General features: G+C 47.4%; 1 protein-coding gene and 2 long non-coding RNA genes across 4 annotated transcripts; 2 read left to right on the top strand and 1 right to left on the bottom strand.

Moving 5' to 3' along the window:
* The first annotated feature begins 630 nt into the window (after nucleotides 1–630).
* Nucleotides 631–4,253, top strand: LOC125398437 (uncharacterized). The gene is made up of 4 exons (XR_015004526.2): nucleotides 631–863; nucleotides 958–1,078; nucleotides 1,559–1,642; nucleotides 3,526–4,253. It is a non-coding gene; the product is annotated as an uncharacterized LOC125398437 (long non-coding RNA).
* Nucleotides 931–17,533, bottom strand: Serpina9 (serpin family A member 9). Of its 2 annotated transcripts, none has more exons than XM_085697878.2 (5): nucleotides 17,439–17,533; nucleotides 11,398–12,050; nucleotides 6,056–6,329; nucleotides 2,403–2,550; nucleotides 931–1,465 (listed from the first exon to the last, which is right to left on the bottom strand). In XM_085697878.2, the coding sequence occupies exons 2-5, from the start codon at nucleotides 12,032–12,034 to the stop codon at nucleotides 1,265–1,267; spliced, it is 1,260 nt and encodes a 419-aa protein (XP_085554004.1). In that variant the 5' UTR covers nucleotides 12,035–12,050; nucleotides 17,439–17,533; the 3' UTR covers nucleotides 931–1,264. The 2 variants fall into 2 exon arrangements, with proteins under 2 accessions (XP_085554004.1, XP_048287155.1); XM_048431198.3 differs by lacking the exon at nucleotides 17,439–17,533 and adding an exon at nucleotides 17,138–17,343.
* Nucleotides 7,335–10,177, top strand: LOC146892476 (uncharacterized). The gene is made up of 3 exons (XR_015004525.2): nucleotides 7,335–7,868; nucleotides 8,223–8,396; nucleotides 9,521–10,177. It is a non-coding gene; the product is annotated as an uncharacterized LOC146892476 (long non-coding RNA).
* Nucleotides 17,534–24,549: the final 7,016 nt, after the last annotated feature.

The raw sequence follows: 24,549 nt of genomic DNA, 5'->3' as shown, positions 1-24,549 counted from the left end.
TTTTGAAAGCCTGTGGCAGTCCCCAGGATAAGATGGTTGGTTTTGTTTTGTTTTTTTCTATATAGCAGAAAATGGGAAAACCAGCTTGGGGCCCCTGGGTGACACACATGGGGTCGCGGGGCACCAGTACCTCCAGCAAATGAACTCTAGCTTTGCCGGAGGTGTACAGGACACACCAGTGTGGAGAAATGAAGTGGCCAGGAGCCCACATGGAACACCTGGCAGTGGGTGCGGAAAAGACAGTGGGGAATGAGGCAAAGGCGATGAGCCGCCTCTGCCTTGGGGTCTCCAGGTCTCAGGGCACTCAGTGTGGCTTTCAGGTTACGCCAGACTGTTGTCACTACAAACAGCCACAGCCAGGGAGAGGCTGTGTACTCGACGACTGTGTCACAGGGCCAGAAAGGTGGCTGCATTTGAAGGGATCTTTACAACCCATACTGCATTGGCACTTGCTATGTTCCTGCTGCAGAAACCCTGGGGGCTTGTTGCTCCCATCCCTTCCCTGGCTTAGGTGGTCTTCCTGGGAAGTGTGCACTCCTATGCAATCCCCTCTCCATTTACCTGAGTGCCAGTATCTACCTTTCCATCTCTGGCAGCTGATGCTCCAGCCACAGGGCCTCCCTCTGTCCTTCTGATGCTGGCTCACTGCAGAACCACATAACCCCTTCTTGCCTCTCCTGTGAGTGTCCTGACTGTCCTACGCAGCCTCCATGACACCTACCCGAATTTGTCACGTCTTTATCCACAGTGTCATTTTCATCCCTCTTGGATGGTCTCTCTCCCATCTAGACCCAGCATGTCAGGAACCTTGTCCTTGAAGTGCTCAATGGGTTGAACAAATGAATCATGATTGACAACCAGAGGTGAGCAGTGTCTCATTTCCAGACACGACCCTGGTGATGGGGTGCGGTGGGGTCAGTGGTCACTGGGTTCACATCTCAGGTTTATTGAATACAGTGCTGGAAGCCAGCAATAAAAGTAAAAGGGCACTGAGCTCTGTGTGGCACCATTCCCAAGAGCTCTGAGGGATGGAATCCTGCCTGCTCTGCCACCCTATTGGAAAAGGCTACGGGAACAGGTAAGAGGGACCACTGTTGGGGTGACCAGGCTCGATGTGCCAGCCCTGAGGCAGATGTACCCCTGTTAGGGTCAAGTGGGCCTCAGGCAAGGAAGCAAGTCTTGACATCATTCTGCAAGCACCATCCGATACATGCCTTATTTCTTGCGTCACCAGTGTGGGACCAGCCAAGAGTTCACTTCCCACCTACATCTTCGTGGGATTCTCAACTTTCCCTAGGAAGAGAATGGATTCTGTGCTTCTGTCCGAGAGCAGTATCAGGAAGGGCTGGTTGAAGGAGATGACAGAGGAAGGACTGTCCTTTGAGCGGACTATAAGCTTGGTGGTGGTGGCCGCCGCCGCTTCTGTCCCCTCCTCACTGACGTCCAGTACAGCCTTGTGAGCAGCCTGGGAAAGGGGGGGGGCAGATGTCAGTGACTCCCACAAAAGCTGTGACATGAGCCTGGGGTCACCAAAAACTGCTGCCACTTTCTCTTCTAGGGCTGGGGGTTCAGCCTGCGACCAATGGCCAAGCTGCGGGATGGGCTGGGAACCACCTGCGAGGACAGGCATCCATTTCCCCAGGTACTTATGAGTGTTTCCCCTTGGGTAAAGCTCTACTGGGTTCATCATATCGCATGGGGACCTTTCAGCCTTTCTTCCCTGGGGACCAGTGACAAGAATGTCCCCAGAACCACATCTGACCATTACAGCCCATTATCAAATTAACACATCAAGTCAAGAACCAAAACCCTGATGGATCTGAACTTGAATGTGGACAGAGGCTAGACAGTGAACAAGGAGACCCTCTATGGGGGATGGGAATGCCTGGGTCACCAGCCAGGCTAAGGGTCATCAGACGCAGCAATTACTGTATCATGTGGGAAGGGAATTCAACAGTCCCTCACAAGAGAACTCCAAATCTGGAATTTTTCACCCAGACTCCTCCCCCACTTCAGGATAAACATCCCATCCTCAGGTACAAAAGGCACCTGGCAGTGACTGTCTTTACACCTGCTTGGGAGTTCAACTGTGTGGGGAAGGAAGGGAAGCCCAATGCCCACTGCTCTTCCAGGGCAGGTGTGTGGCAACTGTGTTGCTCGCTGGTGACAGATCTCCTTTGCAAAGAAGCATGGGCTATTTGCTTGAAGAGGGATTATGGATACTGTGAGTTAGATTAGGGTGGTCATGAGGACCCAGGCCTGGCAGCCATGACACCCAGCCTTTCCTTTGGCCATTAGGTGCTTTGGCTTCTCTATAGTCTGCCACCTTCTCAGTAAGGCCAGAGTCCTTTGTGAGCTGTCTTCCAGCACGGACTTTCTTACAAACCTCTCTAGTAACTCACTTTAGAAAGCTGCAGGAAGCGTGACTTTGAGATTCCAGAAAAGTCAGCATTTGCGTCAAAGGCGTCACGGATCCCCATTTTGGGGAGGATAGTTTCCAGGTTGTAGGAAGCAGAAATGGAAAATTTGGGAATGAACACCTTGATCCACCTATGGAGAACAGAAAGGGAACAGCTGTGGTCATAATGTCTCCATCTCGGTTTCCATGTAGCTTTCGGAGACTCTGCTTTCTCCAGCACGTTACTGACTGCTAAAGCCATCCCCACGTGCCAGCCCCAAACCACCAGGATGCTCCATCTATGAGCCTCCCAGCTGAGCAAGCCCATCCCTGGGAATCAGAATAAAGCACCCTAGTAAGAACCAGAGATGAGATAATGACTCAGCATGGGTACCACAGCAGAGATCAGAGTGACATTAGGAAGGGATGGTAGCTCACCTGCCAGCCATAGAACCTGGCTGTGCCCAGCAGGACTTCCTGAGACAAGCAGCCCGCTAATCTCCCATAGCAATAACCACCCCCCAGAATGTATTACCATTGCTGGGAATATACCTACACCCATCTTATCCAATATGATCGCCACTGGCCACACATGACTCCTGAAGTATCTGGCACATGCCTACAGCAGACAAGGAGCTGAACCTTTCCTTTTATTAATTTATTTGTTTACACGGACTGATTTGATAGGGCTTGGTGTTCCGTGTGCAATAAATAGTGCTTGTGAGTGTGTGTGCGTGTGTGTGGTTGTGCAGGTCAGAGGACAACTTTCGGGAGTTTGTTCTCCCCTTCTAACTTGGGGATATTGGGGAATCAAACTCAGGTTGTCTGGCTCTGAAGCAAGAACTGGTACCCACCAAACTATCTCACTACCCATTAATTTTATCTTATTTTACTTAACTCAAGTATAAATGACCACATGTGGCCAGTGGCTACCATATTGGATAGAACAAACCTAGATGTTGGCATGTTATCTTCTTCTGCAATAGTTTCCTTTTCCCAGAGCAAGCACCATCCATTTATTGAGCATTTACCATGAGCCATTACCCTGAATACGCTCAACAACATTTTTCTCATTTTTAGAGATGGTTAAGCTCAACTGTAGTGCTTATTGATGTTTATATGCTTAGTTTCTCACAGATATAAAAGCACAAGACATTGGAGAGATATCCCAGTCTTCATCTGTCAAGCCTCCTTGACCCTAGTACCACAGATGATGTCTGTACTCTCTGGGTCTGTTCTATCTTCCTTCAGCCTCCCCCATACCATGTCTTCTTCCTTCACCTAGCCCTGGTGCAGCGAGAGAAGAGAGGAAACTCTGAAAGCATCTCTTGATTCTTCCCCTTCCATCTTTGTCAGTCATGTTACCGCCATCAGAAATGCCCACCCTTGGTCTCTGTGTGCCCATGGCCCATCTGAGGCAAGCATAGAGAACAGCTTAGTGACGTGGGACTCCACTGACCTGGGCTATACACACAATCCCCTCCAAACAATGTACCTAGCAACCTATTGGCCACCTACTATCCCTGACCGGCAGGGAGCTGCACATACACCTACTTTAATCAATGGAACAATTTACTTCCCTTAAGAACTCCTTGATAATATGTCCCAGAGCACAATCAGGAACTATGGTCAATGGGCCCGTTTAGCCTAGACTGGTTTTGGATGCATATAAATAAAACAAAAATCTGTGAACTTTTAAGGTGAGCTCCGTATTTAGCAACTTATGTCTGTGCACAATTAGGTATGCATATGATTAAAATGAGAATCATTGTAAAGAAGAGATATGAGCAACAAACAAATGATTTGTTTGACCTAATCTATTAATCAAAACAGGGAAGCACCCCTGCTATGCCCTTAGACATCAAATTCCTCCTCCTCTTGAGCCTCATAAAAGGATGCTTCAAACAATTGAGCCTTTGAGTAGCTTGAGTAGCCCCATTTGTGTGGTCCACTACCAACCTTGACAGTCACTATTCTGTATTATCGCTCTGCTTTGAAGAAAGTTTCCTTGTTCTTTTGAAATCTCTGTGGTATTCCATTTGAATAAGAGGCTGGGAACCTGGAAACATCTAGCCCAGACCCTGGCCATCACTGTAGACCCATGTTTGTGACTGGATCATCACTGCCCCCTTGAAGCATTCCCCTTCTGAAAGCAAGCTCCCTCTGCTCATGAGCTCCTCCGCACTTTGCCTGCCTTCCTGGGACATTGGTCCCTGTCTTACGTAAATGACTCTTATTCTCAGTCTTAGCTTTTCTTTCCTCTTAATGACAAACACCTGAGGATGATGAAGACGTAAGGAGACTGAAACAAATACTCAGTAATCTTTTGTATCACATAATTAACATTCTCGTTCTCTACAGTCTGTGCAGAGCTAACAACATTGCTGTTAGCTGATGTTCATTAGGCACTTACAACTGCCCCATGCTCTCTGCTACTTTCTAAGTAGCAATGTGGCTTCTGCAACCTCTAGTCCAGTGACTCAGTGACACTGTGGCCCTCACTTTACAAGTGAGCGCCAGGACCTTGATTGGTTTGCTTTCCTGCTCTTACAAACATAATTTCATAAAACTCAACATCGCCTTGGCTTCTGGGGAGACCTCTATTGGATATAATACCATGGTGACAGAATAGCTACTGTGCTGATTTGAATGAGAAATGTCCCCCAGGGGCTCAGGCACCAGAACACTTGGTCCCCTGTTGGCAGTGCTGTATGGAGAGGTTATGGGGAAGTCCTTGCTGGAGGAAGGACATCACTGGGGTAGGCTTCAAGAGTTTAAAGTTTCTCCAGAGAACCTAGACAACAGTGAGGACCCTAAGAGAGACATACATGGACCTAATCTACGTGGGAAGTAGAAAAAGACAAGATCTGAGTAAATTGGGAGCATGGGGACCATCCATGGGAGAGGGTTGAAGGGGAGGGAAAAGAAAGGGAAGGGAGCAAAAACAATTGTATAGCTCAATAAAATTAATAAAAAAAGAAAAAAATTAGAAGAGGACATATATTATAAAACATTGAAAATATTGGACTAGAGAGATGACACAGGGGTTAATAGCACTGGCTGCCCCACCCCCAGGACCTGGGTTTCATTCCCAGCACCCACATGGCAGCTTATAAGTTTCTGTAACTCTAGTATCAGGGAATCCGATAGTATTCTGACACACATTCAGGAAAAATACCCATACACATAAAAATAAATAAATCCAAATTAAAAAAATTAAAGTTTTACCCTTCTCTCAATTCACTCTCTAATTCACGCTTGCTTTTGATACATCTCCCAGCTTCCTGTTCCCGTCGCCATTCCTGCCTCCCTGCCCTGATGCGCTCTTAGCCCCCTGGAACTGTAAATCGAAGTGAATGACTTCTTCCTGGATCACGGTGTTTTGTCACCTAACAGAAATGTGACTGATACACTCACTCCCTAGAAACCAGTTTCCCCCTGGGAAAGGGGGGAGGGGAAGGGAAGCGGAGGATGATGAAGCTGTGTACCAGGTGGCGGTGGAGTTCATGTGGTGTCGTGTGGACACAGCATCAGATTCCCCATCCGGCAGGCAGCGGAGGCTCGGCACACAGGACTCATTCCTGAAGGGCAGCTACCACATTCCCTGTCCTGCACCCACCCATCCTTGGCGGAACACAAACCGACGGCAGCGCGCACCTTTTCTGGAGGGAGCGGTTCCACTTCCTCAGCCTCCTGGCCGACAGACTCTTCTCCAGCTGCCACATCTTGCCCTTGCCAGGGAGGACAAAGAAGGCCACGGCATCTCCCCTGTAGTCCATCTGCAGCACAGAGCAGTCCAGTTCTCTGTCCACTCCAAAAGCAAACAACTCCGTCTGGTGCATCATGGGGACGTGCACAGTGGTGCCCTGGCTCAGAAGGAATGGGAAGCTCTTGATGGTATTGGCAGCACTGAAGGGCTGTGTCCAGTTGGCTAGCATGGAGAAAGAAGGGGAGAAGAGAGGGAAGGGTTCTGTCAGTGCAAAAGAAGAGAGGGGTTTATATCCCTGCTGTCTGCCAGGTGAAGACGGGGGTGGGGAGGATGAGGACCCCTAAAAACTCATTTCTCCATTAAAAAAGAACAACTATGACTAGATTTCCAGGCCTAATTTTAATCCCCAATACACATACACACAAATACACACACACACACACACACCACACCTACCTTACAACACACCCACATACCACACACATACATAAACATAATACATACACACCACATATCATATACTCCACACACAGAGGCACAAACAAATGCACACACATATACCCCCACGTATATATGACATACACTATATACCACAAACTTCTACATACCATACATACATACCACATATCATACACCACACACACTTACCACATGCCACATACACACACCACAAATATGCCCCACATACCTCACATACCACAAATATATCACACATACCACACCCATGCTTGCATACACACACACACACACACACACAAATACCCCACACATACCACACCCACGTTTTCATACACACACACAAATACCCCACATATACCACACCCAAGCTTTCATACACACAAATACCCTGCACATACCACACTCTTCCACCCTCACATGCACTTTCACATATGCACACCATACGCAATAATACATACCACACACCATATACACTTCCACACACACAAAGATCACATCACATCACACACATGCATCATACAAGATATTCACACCATACACACACTTGCACACATACAGAGACGCCCCTCCGCCCCTCTTATCGGATAGTACACACACACACACACACACACACACACACTGCCAACAATGGTCAGAATCAATTCACTTTTAACTCTGGACAATATATAAATCATTATAGTTGAGAAACAAAACATGAAAGAAAAAAAACTGTGTCTTGCTAGAAGTTGTGAAGTTTGTGGTATTCTAGCGTGCTCTGGTTCTAGACTCCACTCTCTGTTCTGGATATTGGTGAAGCTTGAAATATTCTAGCGTGCTCTGGTTCTAGACTCCACTCTCTGCTCTGGATGACTGTGGAAAATAACAACCAGCATTTGCAGTGAAATCAGGACGGGGCTGAAACATTTTACAGCCTCATTCCCATTCAGGCATAGTGGCTCACAGCTGTAATCCAGAACTTGGGAGGCCAAGGCTGGAAGATTGTGAGTTTGAAGCTATCTTAGGTTACAGAAAGAGAACATATTTCAAAACAACAACAGCCATAGACTCATTCTCAAAAAATTGCCTTTATCTAACCTGCCTCCTACAGCACCAAAAGAATGACTTATAAAATCTGTCTGTATTTGATCTGACTTGGAGTTCAGCCAAGGCAAATATCATTTCCCCAGCGACAATTGCCAAGACAGTGGCAGGCAGAATCCTGAAACACCTCGGGCAGCACATAACAGTTGAGACACTAACCACAAAGCTTCAGAGGACGAACCGAGAAGAGAGGAGGAAGCCCGTACCAACCAAAATGACAAAGTGAGTACCTCTACATATCTACCCTTCCCTAAACACTGTCCTGGTCTTTTAGAACTCTGGCAACCACAGCCCTATGGTGCCCTGAGGAGAGTTCATCCAAGACAAATGCAGAATCTTGATGTGAAAGGCCAGCTTTGTGACACTTTTCCTGTCATGGGGCCCACCCTTTAGCCACCCTACAGCTCAGCAGTAGTCTAGAAGGATTGCAGACTGGATTAATGCAACCAGAGAAACAGGAACAGAGTCAGGCGGGGGTGGGGGTTCAATGTGTCATTACCGAAGAACTCTCGAAGAACTATCGTGGTGTGGCCTGCACGGGGTCACACAACTGACTGAGGTTTACTCTGCCTATAGGTGTGGGAGTGTGTTTCAAATGCAATTACACGCAAGTGTCCTCACTTCCTGGCTACCTAGAGGGTGGATAAGAGATAAGACAACAGAGAAATAAACAAATAAACGTCTAAAGAATCAAATGTTTCCAGGAGATTTGGAAACTTCCAGCATCTCTCAAGCATGCAGAGGACCCAGGTGAGTAGAGCTATTGGCAGCTTGGAGACTACCTCTAGGCATTTCAGAACTCTCACTGCCAGCTGGTCTTGGGGTTCACAAACAGAAAATGAAGGGTGAGCCATAATGATAGACTGCCTAGTTGAGTGTGGATGGCAAGGTGCAATACGCATGCAGTGGCCCGCTGCAAAGATTGGGGGATCTTCCGGACAAGAAGGCATCTGTGATGTTAAAGAATTCGTTTGAAAGAAACAGGAAACAACTGCCACAATGAACAGCGACAAGAATGAACCCTCCAGATTTTATGTCTAGAATTGATTTGCATTATGTACAATGTTGTGCTGAAAACATACAAAGGGGCTAGGGAAGTGGCTCTGAGGTTAAGAGCACTCACTGCTCTTCAGGAGGACCCACTTCAACTCCCAGCCTACAGCCTCCTATAGCTCCAGTTCCAGGGGACTGGAGCCCTCTTCTGGACTCTGCAGGCCACTGCACTTGTGTATAAATATCACAAGACACATAAGTGAATACACATAATTAAAAATAAATAACAAAATACGTGTAAGAAAACAAAAAAAGGGGATATGAAAAGGAACAAGAAAGTATGCCCCAAACATTAGGGGTTGGGGGAAGTTGGCCTAGATACGGCCCCTATTAATCAAACATGTCAAGGCAGCTATTTTGAACATGCTCAAAGAACTAAAAGAAACCGTTTTAAGTAAGCATCTGCCCACAGTAAAAGAAATGATTTGAAGCCATTGCATAGAGTCTAGAGTTAGAAAATATGCTAACAGTAATGAAAGATTCACTAGAGACTCCACATCCAATCAGAGCTAACGGAAGACAATAACCAGTGAGCTGGAAAACGTGTCAGTAAAGTGTGTAATCTGAGGAACACTGAGAAAAAAAGATGGAGGGAAACAACACATCAGGCACCTGGAACACACGGCCAAGCATAGCAACACACACACACATCATGGAACTCCCAAAAGGAGGAGAGAGAAAGAAAGGAGATGGGGCTCTGGGAAGAAGTAACACCCAGAAGCTCCCAAACTTTGGTTTAACAGTCAAGAATTTCCACTCCCAGACTTAGCGAAATCAGTCAAAAGGCAAAGGAGATTCACAAGTGACTGGTTCCATTTCAGGTGGCCTCAATAAGATCAACAAACGGTTTCCTATCAGAAGATACGAGGATCAAACAGTAGTTGGATGAAATGGAACAAAGGAGCTTTACCGGGTGCTCCAGAGCCCCTCGGTCTGGACTGAGGCAGTGACCTGGCTCCACACCACAAACAGCAGACCCCAGTAAGGAAATGATGCCTTTAAACATGAACACAAAACTCTGGGTCTGATGTGGCCTGGAATACTGTTGTCTCATTTACTTGATTCGAAATGTCTGAAATAGGCCTGTTGCAGAAACATAGTGTAGGGTACTGGTCTCTGGGGGGTTAAAGTAGAAGTTGGGGGACAGCCCCTTTTCTTGGGGGAATGGGGTCTTCCTTCTGGGGAGGAGAACGTGCTGTGGAATTACAGAGAGTGACTGCTATCTGTCTTCAGAGCTTATGCTCACTTGACGTCAGGACAGTGCTCCTTAATACACTGTCTTGAGAAATATCAGCGAACAGACCGGTGTGAGTGACAGTCACCTACTTCCAACCCGGCACAGCCTTGGTGAAGATGCCAGGAACCAAAGACACTGACGTGGACACTTATGCTGTGTACATGATCCTTCATTAGAAATAAACCAAGCTGAATAATATACAGCAGATGAAGATAACTCGCCAATGAAGGAAAACAGCTCAGTTTTCTTTCCCTCTCTTCTGTGTTTGGTGAATGTGTGGATGGATAGCTAGATTAATGGGCAGACTGGATGGGTTAAAAGAAAAATAGATGCATGGAAGAAAAGCTGGGTAGGCGAACTGGGTTGGGTAAACAGAGGATGGAGGGAGGGAAGGAGGCACAAGGGAAAGGTGGGAAGTGGGAGAAGCCAGGACACAGTGGCCCACATAGCTCTGACTTCCAGACACTCAATGTCAGGCGTGGTCCTGTGAGGCCGTGTATGCTCAGTGGATGCCCACTCGAGCAGAACAGACAGAAACAGAGGGGGCACTTAGTCCCTGGCAGACCTTTTACAGCAACACACTTAGCACCCTGGGGCAAGAGAGAGGCAGGAATAGAACTGAAGCCCGGGGTCGTGTGATTTCAAAACAGATGCTCAGACTGCTTGGGAACAGTGCCGTTTACAGTGCCGTTTATGACGGCGTCTTCATAAACAGCAAAGCTCTTGTGAGTGATGGACCGGCTTGACCACACTTCCAAACCTTTGATTCTGTTTTCGCCCTTGGGATGGCTTTTCAAACTGGCCTGTCAGGGACCCTTATGCCACTGCTCTGAAGTTGACAGTGAGTACCAAGAAGACAGGGGCTGGTGGCAAAACGCAAGCTCTTCTTCTCCCAAATAAAGCACATTTCGGGGTTCTCTTTACTGAACACAATGTCAGCCAAGTCTTTAGCACAGCCTCTTGGTTCATGCTAAGGCAGAACTGAATGAGGCCCCAGGTTAATGAATGAGTGGCAGCGGGAGAGCCAACAGAAGTCTGCCAAGGATGCACACGTAACCACTTGCAAAGCTCATGAGGGCTCAGGCACACCCTGCTGTCTAGGACTTGTTTTACATACTTGTCTCCTTGACTACACAACACCAAGAAGAAAAGAAATGTAAATCAGGGGTGGGCTAGGGTTGTGTCTCTCTCAGCAGTAGATTTGTGGGTTCAGTCCCAACTGCATAAGAGGGGTGTAGTGAACACACCTATAATCCCAGCACTAAGGAGGTGGAGGCAGGAAGAATCGGACGTCCAAGGTCATCCTTAGCTACAGCAGCATGATGGAGGCCACCTTGAAATACATAAGAACCCGACTCAAAAAATAAACAAACAAACAAATAAAACACTCAAAGTAAATGAAAAGGAAAGGGAAGGAAAAAAAAGAAAGGAGAAATGAAGAAAAGAGAAACTCGACTTCACCTTTAAAGAAGATATGGTTCACCAGGACCATGGCAGTCTGAGAATCAAGGTCTTGGATTACATCCACCACCTTCCCTTTGGTCTCCTTCTCCACATAGCGGTTGATTCGTGCCTGGGCGGTGTAGGTGTCTGAGAAGTCTTCGGAAAAGACTTTTGTCCCATAAAGCTTCTTGACCCTGTCCAGGAAATTGGCCTGCACCTGCAGCTCTTCCCTGATGAAGAGGACACTGCCCATCCTCAACTCCCGGTCTTTGTGGCATACATTCAAGGAGTGGACCAGATGCTCGAAGCCCAGATGAATGGTGGGTTCCGGTGCGCTCAAGAGGTCGAAGCCCAGGCTCCGGAGGATCTGTGTCTTGGTGGCTGAGCGGGCCCCCAGGGACAGCATGGCCAGGGAGGTCGAGATGCTCACGGGAGAAAAGAGAATGTTCTGACCTGGGTTTTCCTGAACCAGCCTCTGGTACAGGGAGAAGGCAAACACGGTGTTGCTGGGAGACACCTTAGAGGCTGGGTTGCTCTTCACGGAGGGAGGGCGGGGGGACTCTCTGTTGCTGAGACTGGAATTGGATGCAGACATGCAGACGATTGGCGCGGTGACGCCAACCAATAGGAGAACTCGGCAAAAGGAAGAGCCCATTTGGAAGGAAGGAAGTCTGCAAAACAGAAGGGTCCCATCATGGGGAGGTAAGCTGAGGGTCCTGGTGGGGCCTCCCACTCTTTCATGGAGTCTCATTTGAGCCTCTCAGAAATCCTGCCACGTCAGTGCTGTGTATGTTCCGATCCTATAGTGAGCAAGAACGCCTCACGAAGGTGTGGTTGTGTGACTCAGTGCAGGTCATCGGTGAGGCTGTATGCTAAGTAGGGTACCAGTTAGAGCTCCATCCCAAACCTAGGCTTTTCACTGTTTCTGATTCCTTCATTTATGCTTGAAACCATCAGGACCTTAAAAGCATGTTGCTACTTTGCAAACATGAGGACCAAAGCAAAGTCAGAAGTGACTGCCAGCCCTTCACAGATGCCTCTTAACATTCTTATCCCTTCTGGATGGATGACATCATTGCCTTGCTACCCTGTCTCTTCCCGGCCACATGCATTTCCTGATGTATACATGCCTCTGAAAGCATGGACACCAGGGTCTGGGGCTGTAGTTCAGTTGGTAGAGTGTTTACCTACCATGCACTAAATTTTAGGGTTCCACCCCAACATCACATAAACAGGACATGTGGCAAACACCTGCAATCTAGGCGCTGTTGGGAAGTATCAGTGGGAAGATTAGAAATTCAAAGTCATCTCTACTACATAGGAGTTCAAGTCCAGCCTAGGTTATGAGACCCTCCTCCCCTCCCCGAAAGGATGGAATGCAGTTCCAACCATAGGAAAGTAGAGGCAGAAGCAGGTGGATCTTTATGAGGTTGAGGCCAACCTGGCCCATATAGAAAGCTCCAGGCCAGCCAGGGGAGACATAGTAAGACTCTCTTTAAAAAGAGGCAGGCATGTATTGATAAGGTGTGCCTGTAACCACAGCGCTGGGGAGACTGAGACAGGAGGATGGCCATGAGCTCCAGACCAGCCTGAGCTACATAGCCAGATTCCCCTCAAAGCAGGGGAGGGGAGGGAAGAAGAAGAGAGGGGAAAAGAAAGGATGGGAGGGAAGGGAAAGCCCATGACAAAAGGCTGTTTTTGGAACTTTGAGCTTCCTGGTTTTAGAGCAGCTGACTCCAGTCAGGGCTGCCCCTCCCCTCAAGCCTCAACTAGAAAGACATTGAAATGTGAGGGGTGGGGAATCAAAGGGTTAAGGTGAATTAAGTTTGGCCTAAATATTCTCCATACATAGTGAACTGTAACCCAGTTTGTTATATAGACAGACTGTAACTAACCTGATGGTGTAAAAAGTAGAGGGAGTGTTAACCAATTACAGACAGCCAACTGTTCAAACCACGGTCGGGTTAGGTGGTCACAAATCAGTCAGGCTGTCCCCAGCTCACCTGTATTTGTCACTGTGAAGTAAACCTGTCCATGTGGGATTTTATTGTACTGCTTGCTTCTTGAGAGAGTCTCCCTGTGTATCCCAGCCTGGCATGAACTTGCAGTCCTCCTGCCTCCATCCCCCCAAATGCTGAGGTGACAGGTAGGTACCACCATGACTAGTAGCTGGAGAACGCCGAATGGCTCCTGGTCTGGACTGCTGCCTACTTCTGTCATTATTAATAAAGTCAATTAAGGTTTGCAAAACCAGGGCTTGGGGAGGTAACTCAGTCAGTGAAGTGCTTGCTTTGCAAACATGAGGACCTGAGTTAAATCCCCAGAGCCAGGTTTTAAAAAGTCTGGAATGTTGACGCAACCTTGTAATCCCAGCGCTGGAGAGGCAAGGGCTTGCATATCCCTGGGACTTGCTAGTTAGTCAGCCTGGCCTACTTGAAGGATGCTATACCAACAAGAGACCCTGTCTCCAAAGCAAGGTGGATGGTGCTACCCACGAGGTGACTCTTCTGAACGTCACATCACGAAAACATATAGGCATATGCACTTGTGCACACTCATATACCTTCTCTCTCTCTCTCTAACACACACACACACACACACACACACACACACACACACACAGAGGGGGGGATATACAAAGCTCGATCTGTTGTCATCTTCTCTCTCAACAGGATTAAGTGGCTTAGTGGCAGTAAGCCGCTCCAGTAGAGCAGGACTGGGTCTACCTTAACTCTGACATCCATCACAGGCAGGAAACCCATCCCAGCCAGGTTCTCAGTTTCGCTTTGTAAACAGGTGTCCACCTTACAAGGTTAAGCAACTGCGAGAGGCACAGTGGTGCCCAATAAGTGACTTCCATCATTGCTACTGCTTTAATTGACGTTGACAATTTGATTTAGGGTAATTTCGTGCAGCGACCGTTCCAGGCTTCCCAGCCCTGTTTAGTTCCTAAACCACCCCTGCGCCACCTTTAAGGATTCTGCTTTAACATACTTACACCGTGGCTCTGTGTCTTGACTCCGAGACTCTGTGAAAGAGCGAGAAAGAAGACTAAAAGGCAGTGTGGGAACTGGGCCAAACCAAAGGGGAAAAAGAAGACTGCACATGTTCCTGCAAGTCATGAGCTTCTGAAATCTTTTCTAGAACATTCTCTTTGTTTTAAAGCCGCTTCTCTATGGTCTAGACAGTCTTCACCCCATCGCCCTTTTATGAGCCCTTCATCCTCTGTCACACTTTGCTCACTGGTCACTTCCACCACAGTGAGATAACTGTCACTTATTCTTGTCATGAGGACACCTCTATGTTTCACTTCTGACTGAGGAAGAAAGGCTTTGCTCCCCAAAAAAGAATTTGGTCACAAGTGAAACAATGAATTTCATAAGACACGGGAAAGGGAAAGGCAGGAGGCCCTTTGCGAAGAGCTGCAAAAATATCCACACAGTTACTCGTCCCTGCCACACCTGGCCTCATGGGACGGCCAAGCACTTCCTGCGCATCTGATATGATTAGGCTTAGAAGGTTCTGCATGGAGAATCCTTTACAAACTTATAAATCACCTTTGTAGTCTTGTACATCTGGAAGCAGGACTGTCTCTGTAAGCCAGGCTCTCAGGTGGCTTCCTGGCTTTTCTGTCTGCTCCAAGATGATCCAGTAGACCTTAGTCTCTTCCTTCTCCATCTCTTGGTACCCACTCTACGGGTACCAGGTAAGCTGTACACTGTTCTCTGCCACTATTGCCTCTTTTCCCTATTCCCCTCCTTCTCTCCTGCATTATCCTGAAGGCTCTGCAATCCTCTCTCTCTCTCTCTCGCTCTCTCTCTCTCTCTCTTTCTCTCTCTCTCTCTCTGTTTCTCTCTCTCTGTTTCTCTCTCTCTCTCTGTTTCTCTCTCTCTGTTTCTCTCTCTCTGTTTCTCTCTCTCTGTTTCTCTCTCTCTCTCTCTCTCTCTCTCTCTCTCTCTCTCTCTCTCTCTCTCTCCCTCTCTGTCCTTCAGCAGAACATTTCCCAGAATCCCCACCATCTCATGCTTCCAGAGCTCTTGGGAGTGCAGACAAACATCCGCCATGGGTTGACCTCTCCCTTTGCCTTCCACCACCCCAATGCTCAATGCTATGTCCATCTGTTTGCCCACACTTGACAGTAATAGCTGTCTACTGTGAGCTCCCTAGCACCAGTCTCCACACTCCCGTGCCCAGAAGTATTGGTTCACCTCCCCATAACCCCACTGCCCCTCATCTGACACAGAGTAGGGTTCTGATAGTAGGAGAGATGTTGTCTGCATAGGATGAATGATATATACGGTGCACAACAGGCGGGGGCTTGAAGCAGTTTCTTCGTCTTGTACTGTACTTTGAAGCAAGAAGGTACAGATTGTCCCTGACTCTTCCTGACCATCAGAGAGGAGATGAAGAGAAAGAGAATATGGGCTGTATGCATGGGAAGAGGCTGCCTCTGTCCCTCTGACCTCAGACAAGCTGCAGCATCTTGCAGGAGCTCACAGGAAGGAAGAACCAAAGAGGCCCTTTTTGAAAAGCCTGGGGTTCCTCCATACCCCAGTCAGCATAGTCTGAAAACATCACCAGCCAAAGCTCATTTCCTCAGCTTTTAAATCCAGCCTCATTCCCTCTTCAGCCTTCCAGAAGTCGGCGCCAGCACTTCCATGGCTGTCCCAACTCTTGTCTCTTTCCTAGCCCTGCCAAGCCCTCTCCCCTGCCCTGTTGTAGCTCAGGTGTGAGTGCACATCCTGTCAGCGGGCTCCACCTGTTGGGGGTGATGGGGACACTGCCTTTCCTGGGCTTGTCCCATCTGGGCCCATCCCTCCCATTAGCCTGGCTTGGATCCCACCCTCTATTGTCTCTCAGGGCTATTACTCAAATGCCTGCCATCCCTGTCACTCGCCACACAGAACACCGGGCAACTTCCTTATGTGGAGCTGGCATAGCAGTCCCAGTCCCTCACAGTCACCTGGGAGCTCAGAAACAATACTCAAGCTTTTGCCGCGCAGGCTCCTATGCCGGTATGCCCAGTATTGCCTGCAGGTGCCCAGCTATGCTGTCATCCCGACAGGGGACCACAGTTCCCAGCCACAGGTGCTTCCTGATCCAGTTTGAGTGCAGAACATTCCATCCAACCTTTCCCCACTTGGTGACCCAGCTTTTGTAAGGCCTCCTAGCCTGGTGGCTCTTAGCCTGGTGGAGTCCATTCATGTGCCTCCCCCTTTGCTCAGCATGACTAGAAAAGTTGGCCCCGCTGCTGGTCAACTTGCTTTCTGAGGGAAGACATGTTTCCAATAGATCTGCACCCAGAAACAGGCCACATGTAGCCATGTACATCCAGACATTCATGCATGCAAATATGTATGATCATGCTCCACCAGCCTTCCTCCCCACCCCACATCAAAGACAGACCCTCAGCAGAGGAGCTTCCTCAGCCTCTGACGGGAGAGGATGCTTCTCCCTTCAGGCCCTCTCCACCAGCTGCCACTCCCCTTGTCACCAACCCGGAATCCCCAACTCCATCTCCTGTACTCAATATGCCTCCTCCCCACCAATCTGGATATTGGTTTTAAATAAGCTCAAGTGTAATCACAAGAAAGAACCCAACAACCAAATGCACCCTCCCTCCTTCCGTGCATTCTGGTGCTGCCTTGTCCATTCTAAGTGTCCCCGACCCTGCACCTTCATTTTAAGTTCATAGTCTGGTTTCTATAACCACAGAGTCCTGACCCACCCAGTGAAGGTGTCTGAATGTTCACCTCACCTGCCTTCCCTGTGTAGGACAACAAAGGCGACCTCGGCTGCTGCTCCAGTCAGCCCTTAGGCAGCTGGATTTTGTTCCGACCTCTGCTCCTCCTCTTCCTCCTCCTCCCCTCGCTGGGGTCCAGTCCTCCAGCTGATCCTTATAAGCCAGCAGGCCTCAGCTGTTGGCTGGCAGCTCCTCCATCTCCCCCACAGATCTCACCACACCCACAGCTGCATTGTGAAGGGATGCAAATGACTGAGCACTTTTCATCTCCAGCCAGGTCCCTTCCCTCTGAACTCCTGCATCCCCAGCTGCCTACCTGCCAGCGCCTCCTGACGTTACAAGCGAGTTCCAGCGCAGTAGCTCAAACTGGAATCGACTTTCCCAAACGGCTTCCTGATGAGAGTCACAGACAAACCTTTATCAGCATCTGCATCAGTGGTACCCCAACCTCCACGCCCAAGCCTCAGAACCATCCTTGCACCGCCTCTTCCTCATTCCCAGGGCCATCTGTCACCAGTCTTGTCAATATAACGCAAGTCAAGTCGAGAAGAATGAGGAACAGTCTATGTGCAGATGACTCTGGGGTAACTGGTGGATGGTGGTGGCGCTGATACAGCTGTAGATAAAGGTTCCGCTGTAAGACTTGTTGGGAGCTGCTGTCTTCCCCTAAAAAGTCTCAGTAGCCTGCCACTGCTGGGAGATCTGCCATTCAACTGACACAGTGGGGCCTCTTCAACTCTGCCATCCCAGAACTCCTCAATCGAGACTCCTTGAACCCTATTCTGCCCCATTTTTTGAGTAATCACTTTGATTTCATTGAACCCCATTCCTGGAGTATTTCTTTTTTAGTTTTCCCCCAGTGAACTCCAATTCATCGTTTAGGTCCTAAGTCACACCACCGCCTCCAAGAAGCTGTTTTGGACGACCCACGTGAGGGAAGAAAATGGCTCCTTGTAGGTGTCTCTACGCTACCATTAGCCTGTTGTCTACGCAATTACCACGGCTGTGATTTCACATCTGTGTGTTATTGAACACCGTGTGAGTCAGGGCTCTTGCCTGTCTTGTCCTCCCTGCTGCCCCACTGTTTGACTAACACTCAAGGCCCTGTGAGTGCTTGTTGAACGGGTCACAGAGCTGAAATTGAGTTAAAAGAGCGGCTTGCCTCCGAGGAGTGGTGCTGACTGGAAACGGGTGGTGGAAACTTCGGAAACGCAGGGATGGTTTGATACACTTTTGTCCAAAGCCAAGAGACTGAGATTGGCCTTATAAATTAGTATAAAAGGATCCCCACTCCCCCCAAAAATAAGTAAAAATTCATGGATGCACTGAGGCACTGGAATTCACGTATTCAAGTTAAGACCAAAGTGGAGAAGCCATGGGAAGCTGAGAGTGTCTCATAGTGTCGTTGGAACTGCACCCATTTTGGTTTAAAGTTGCACTAGACTTATCCCAGAGCTCAGCAACATGCCTTGACAAGACCAGACAACAAAATAATGATGCCAAAATGGCCAAGATCCAACTCCAAATTCTAGACAGCCAAAGAATAGTGTTGGCATAAAATAACAAGAAATCTGCTTAACAAGAAATATGGGTATCACTGTTCATAGCTGTGGTCAGAGAAGACGGATCCAGGTGGCCCCAAATGACACCCTCCACTATAGAAAAGGCTATGTGTTATGGTCATGTAGAAAAGAAAGTCCCCAACAGTTCACATATCAGTGGCCTTGTGGGAGCCTCGGCTAAGCTATAAAATGAGTAAATCTGTTTACCATTTGCCACAGTCTTAGCTTCGGAGTTGGTGGAGGGTCGAAGTCTGGCAAGATTAGCTGTGCCTTTCAACTGAGTGATTAGCAGGGTACAGAAGCTGATGATAATTGCCTACTAAAAGGAACTATAAATAGTTGAGGATAACTTTGACTCTTGGTGCACAGGATTGCATTCCCCACAATCATGATGTCCTAGGCATCCTGGGTCAGGCACTTGAATATGCTGTGGCATTATGAGACAAAAACCAAAAATACCTCCAAAAATAACATTGAGTTGGTTTTGTGTTGGCCGTCTACTGCTGGGCACGGATGGAGCCTGCCCTTAAGAGTGGTTTGTATACCCAGCAAGACTTCATTGTAGAAAACTATTTTTTTCCTTTGCAAGTGGTTTTCAATTGATGATAGCATCTGAGTTAGGGATGGGGGCTTGTGTCCACTTCCCCTCTCAGGTCTGGGTCCCCATCTGGTTTAGATCATGCAGACCCTGTGCGTCCTACCATAGTCTCTGTGCACCATACGTGTGTCAGTCCTTCTGCATCTAGAACGTCTTGCTTCCCTGGTGTCTTCCATCCCCACTGGCTCTAACAATCCTTTTTCCTCTTTTGCAGAGTTCCCTGAGCCCTGAGGGGGAAGGATTTGGTTTGACGGAGACATCACTTTTAAGACCAAGTGTTCTGAGGTCTCTTACTCTTTGCTCATTTTCCAGCTATGGATCTCTGTATTTGTTCCCTTCTACTGCAGGAGGAGGCTTCCCTGACGATGGCTGAACAAGGCACTGATCTATGAGAAAGCAGAATGATAACAGGAGTCACTTGTATGTTCCCTTAGCAGAACACTGGTATTTGGTTTTCCCCCAGGTACACATCCCATCTAGTCTTAGGTTTTGGACTATCTGAACAGTGTCACACATGGGTCCCCTCTCCTGAATTGGGCCTTAAATCTAATCAGAGAGTAGTTGGTGACTCCCATAACTTTTGTGCCACTATTGCACCAGTTTATCTTGCAAGCAGGTCACCATGGTTGACTGGAGGTTTTGTAGCTGGGTTGGTGTTTACCTTTCTCTTCCAGTAGCATGCAGAGTACCTTCCAGTACCATGAACCGTAGTCAGTAGGTGTGAAAGCTCTAGGTAGGCACCAGCTCAACTTCTTCACAGTCAGTGAGTCTTTAGCAATAACAGCTTTATCAGCAGTTTGTGGAGAGCACTCTATATCCTTGGCAATGGCCTGGGTTGTTTGTGGGGGGGGGTTCCAAGTGGCCCTTCTAACCAACAGCTCAATTAGATGTGATTCATTCCTAGTATTGAAGGTTTCATTTGGTAACAAGAGATGTCTTGCTGGGATTCACCTGTTATTTGGTGATTCCATTTAGATTATGTCATGTATGTGTATATTTTAGGAAGTTTCTACTGTAGCAGGTTTCCACACAACTGTTCAATTGGCCCTTAGATTCAGTTGCCCTCCTTGTATTCTGCTCCCTTGCAGCCTTCTTTCCTCCTCCTCTCCAATTCATCCTCTCGCTCCAGTCTCACCCACCACCCTCACCTCTGTCTCTTCATAACAATAAATTCTATTTCCTCTTCCTTGTGAAGTCCTTTCTTTCCCCATAGTTCCTTATTCTGTACCTAATCTCTGGGGTTACACAGATTGTAACTTAATTATCAAAGACTTAAAAGCTAATAACTACATATAAGCAAATACATACCATTTTACTGGTCTATAAGGCTCTGAGTTACCTCATTTAGGATGATTTTTTTCTAGCTCCATCCACTGTTAAAAAATATATATGTAAACAGGAAATATGCTATAATATGAGGAAAAATAAAACAAAATCAACTTGAGAGGATAAATTTGATATCTGGAAACAGAAATTTATGTTATGAATCTAAAACATTAGACGAAAAGATGGCTTAACAGTTGAGAGCACTTGCTGTTCTTGCAAAGGCCCCAAGTTCAGTTCCTAGCACCCACATAGGGCAGCAAATAGCAGTCTGTAACTCCAGATCCAGGGGATTTGGTGCCCTCTTCTGGCCTCCTTGGGATCTGCACATTTGGGCAAATACACAAAGAGATGTACACACTCACTTAAATAAAAAGAAAATGTTTTTTAAAAAGGAGAAAATATATCAGAAGGACAAGACTGGTCAACACTGCTAGCTGGCCAAGCAAACAAGCAATAAAAGCGCCATGGTGATCTTGTACCACGTTATCTTGTAGGGAAGTAGAAATTGCTAGCATGTATAATTAGAGTCCTGGGTGTGAAAGAGTGAGGGAACACAGAGGTTAAAAAATGGCGGAAGAAACCCGTATGCTTTGGTAGAAAACTGTATGCTTTGGTAGAAATCTGTATGCTTTGGTAGAAAACTGTATGCTTTGGTAGAAATCTGTATGCTTTGGTAGAAAACAGTATGCTTTGGTAGAAATCTGTATGCTTTGGTAATCCATGCTTTAAAAAAAATACTAAAGACAAGGGCAATCAGCACAAAGAAGGTAGTTCTGTCATTTCTTTCCTACTACATGTGATCTCCCGTGATTCTCAGACTAGACCCCTCCTCCTCACATGACATTCTCCTTCCCATCCATTAGCTACAGCTCAGGCCCTCCTCCCATAGTCTTTCTGGACCACAGTCTGCCCCTCCCATGCCGACACCTGAAGCAACCCTTGGCTTTTCACCTCCTTATACATCTGTCTTCCTGGCAACAATGTCTAGATACTGTGTGGGTTTCCCAGAGCAAAGTTATAATTAGCATGCTCTAGAGAAGAGGGGGAGAGACCAGATGAATCAACGAGAATGTGAAGGTGGCGGGTGGAGTGGGAGGGTAGGGGGAGAGATGATTGGAACCCCGAGTGTCAGACCTTTTGACTGGGCCATGCCCAGTGACTTTGATCCAGTCTTTCAACTGATGTGTGGACAGGAAGGCAGCCTGAAGGATTCAGGGCTTCCCAAGTTCGACTGATCAGCTTCTCCCCAAGATACAACCCCCCACCCCACCCAGAAGCACCGAATCTGAGTTTCCAGAAGAAGCTAGGAAAGAGCTGACAGTAAGGAGGGAAGGTGCCCCCCGCAACGTGCTTACCCCTACCCCAGCTTCTGTACTGGACCCAGGAAGTTCATTCAAACTCACCTCCAGCACTGAGGCCTCAGGACTTGGTGGGGTCTCAGGGCTACCTGGAAAGCAAATACAGATTTCTTCTGCAAATCCTAATCACAGCGTATCAGTGAAGAGACAAGGGCAGGTCCTCATGGCCTTCCCAAGGGTCATCATCACCATGGGATTGTTCCCAGTACACCCTCCTCCAGGGAGCCACTTTAGTGATGCTGAGGTATTGGACACCTAGAATAATTAACTGCTGGGCCAGTTACCATCTTCACACTGCATTAACTGCAGGGTCAGTTACCATCCTCACACTGCATTAACTGCAGGGTCAGTTACCATCCTCACACACTGCATTAACTGCAGGGTCAGTTACTGCTACGGACTGGCTCAGGGGAGCCACTCAGATCATGAGGGAACAGGACGAAGAACAGAAGATTTCAGGATACGGCGGAGGAAATTGACAGACAGTCACTCTCAATGTATTTTTGAAAATGCTGCTGTGTTTTACTTTTCCAGTGCAAGGTTTTTATATTTTTACAAACAAAGAACTTGGCAAAGGCATATATCATCAGATCATAAAAAAAAGCATAAAACAGTTTACAAAAAGAATCTTTGAAAATGCTTTGACTTAGGCACAAGGACTTTCGCCCAGTCTGTACCAGGCGGCTGGCAGGGCTAAGTGACCTTGTGCTCAGAATATCTTGGGGTGTGAGAGGAGAAGGCCACTATCTTCCTGGGAAAACTTTCTGCTAGGAAATTTTAAAGACATGATCTCAAACTTGTCTGAATCTGGTTTCATACCATAAATCTCAACTTTCTTCCCTCCCAGACTCTCAGGGTCAGATGTTGTAATTAGCCTAGGTTTATTCTGGCCGTATGAAGGCTGCATAGGCCTCCTGCACGTATTTCTCAGGCAAACATCTAGTGTTGCTGCAGCTGTTTTCTTACAGAAGGCTTCTAAGGTTTCTCCTGATAAGAGCAGCTCCTTTTGCTCCACATCATTAAGGAATTATTTTAACGATGACTTCCCTATTTCCAGAACTGACTATTTCTTTAAAGGCTTTAATGAATAGGGGCGCAAAACTCAAAAATGTCCTCAGCAGTCTTGTTTGTATCTGCAACTGCCTGGAATAGTCTGATCTGTTAGCAATATGCAAGGATCACAAAGAACACACAGACAAGGGAAAAGACAGACATATGGCTCCAAGGATAGCCAGGTCGAGTCAGTACAAATGGCGACTCAGGTGGCATTACACCACAACTGATTTCCAAGGGACAGCCCGGAACTCATCTCCGAGGAGCGCGGATCCCAATCCTCCGGCAATATTTGCCTGCCTAGTCAGCATTTCTGCTACACTGGCGAGACAGCCGTGGATGTAGCAAGTTACCATCCTCACACTGTATTAACTGCTGGGTCAGTTACCATCCTCACACACTGCGATGTGTCTGCTCCACTTCTGGCTTTACAAAGATGCTTGTTCATTTGAATTTTGGAGATAGGTCCGTGCTAATGTAGTCCAGGCTGCCCTTGAACTAGAGACCCTCTATCCAGCACCCGAGGGATTATAGACACGTGCTGCTGTGTCCTTTTAAAATACGGCTATAACAGCCAGTCATGGTGACATGCACTTTTAATCCCAGCAGTCAGTAGACAAAGCCATTTAGGTCTCTGGAAGCTGGAGGTCAGCCTGGTTTACTTAGCAAGTTCCAGGACACCTGAGGTCACCTAAAAGCGAGGGCTTGTCTCGAAAAATACACAAAGTAAAAATTTTAGAGGAAATTAATAACAAAATATGGTTATGAGCTGGTGAAATGGCGGGGAGGATATTAGCTGGCAAGCTTGATGACCTATATTCAATCCCTGGGGCCCATACGGGAGAAGAAAACTGAGTCTTCTAAGTTGTCTTCTGACTTTCGCATGTGCATTATGGCATATGTGTGCCCCAACACACACACACATATATGCACACATACACACACACACACACACACACACACACACACACACACACACACGTGCTCCTAACAGTGCCACTCCCTATGAGCTTATGGGCCATTTTCTTTCAAATCACCACATCTTAGTTTCATTGCTTTCTGTAAACCCCAAAACAATCCCCGAACTCAAAAAAATCTATCTAAGGATAGGTTTACTGATAGAACACTTAATTAATACGTGCAGGGTGCTTGGTTCAATCCGTACTACTGCCAAAGATTAAATATAAAGAGAAAAGTTAACCAAAAGAAGCTAAACAGGCACACAAGTAAGAAGAATGTTCCCATCTTGGCCCAAGGCCCAGTCACAGGTTCCACCTCTGACCTCCAGAACTAAGTAAGATTCTCTTGTTGTTTCTGTCAGATTGCATAGATAGGGAACACTGCCTTCCTGCTGGAACAGGCCCTTCCAGATAGCAAATCCCTAAATGGAGTAGGGCTGCAGGCAGGACAAGCTACCTGAAGAACTAACCAGGCCTGTTGTTTTTCTAGATGTGCGTCCTTGAGACTTCTTAAGACCTGCCTCAGCCAGAAAAATAGGCAAACTTGACGTCTCTTAGTCTAATTTGGTGA

The sequence above is a fragment of the Myodes glareolus genome, chromosome 11, assembly GCF_982192425.1.
Source record: "Myodes glareolus chromosome 11, mMyoGla1.1, whole genome shotgun sequence".
Classification (NCBI taxonomy): domain Eukaryota; kingdom Metazoa; phylum Chordata; class Mammalia; order Rodentia; family Cricetidae; genus Myodes; species Myodes glareolus.
Note: the sequence above shows the minus strand (reverse complement) of the source record. Positions and strands in the feature narration are given on the sequence as shown.

What these genes read in the sequence shown, in the direction of transcription:
- Serpina9 (XM_085697878.2), bottom strand. Translation starts at nt 12,034, where the DNA reads ATGGGCTCTTCCTTTTGCCGAGTTCTCCTATTGGTTGGCGTCACCGCG. An exon ending in AACCGCTCCCTCCAGAAAAG is followed by an intron (nt 2,551 to 6,055) that starts GTGCGCGCTGCC and finishes TGTTCTCCATAG; the next exon opens with GTGGATCAAGGTGTTCATTC. An exon ending in GCTTCCTGCAGCTTTCTAAA is followed by an intron (nt 1,466 to 2,402) that starts GTGAGTTACTAG and finishes CCCCTTTCCCAG; the next exon opens with GCTGCTCACAAGGCTGTACT.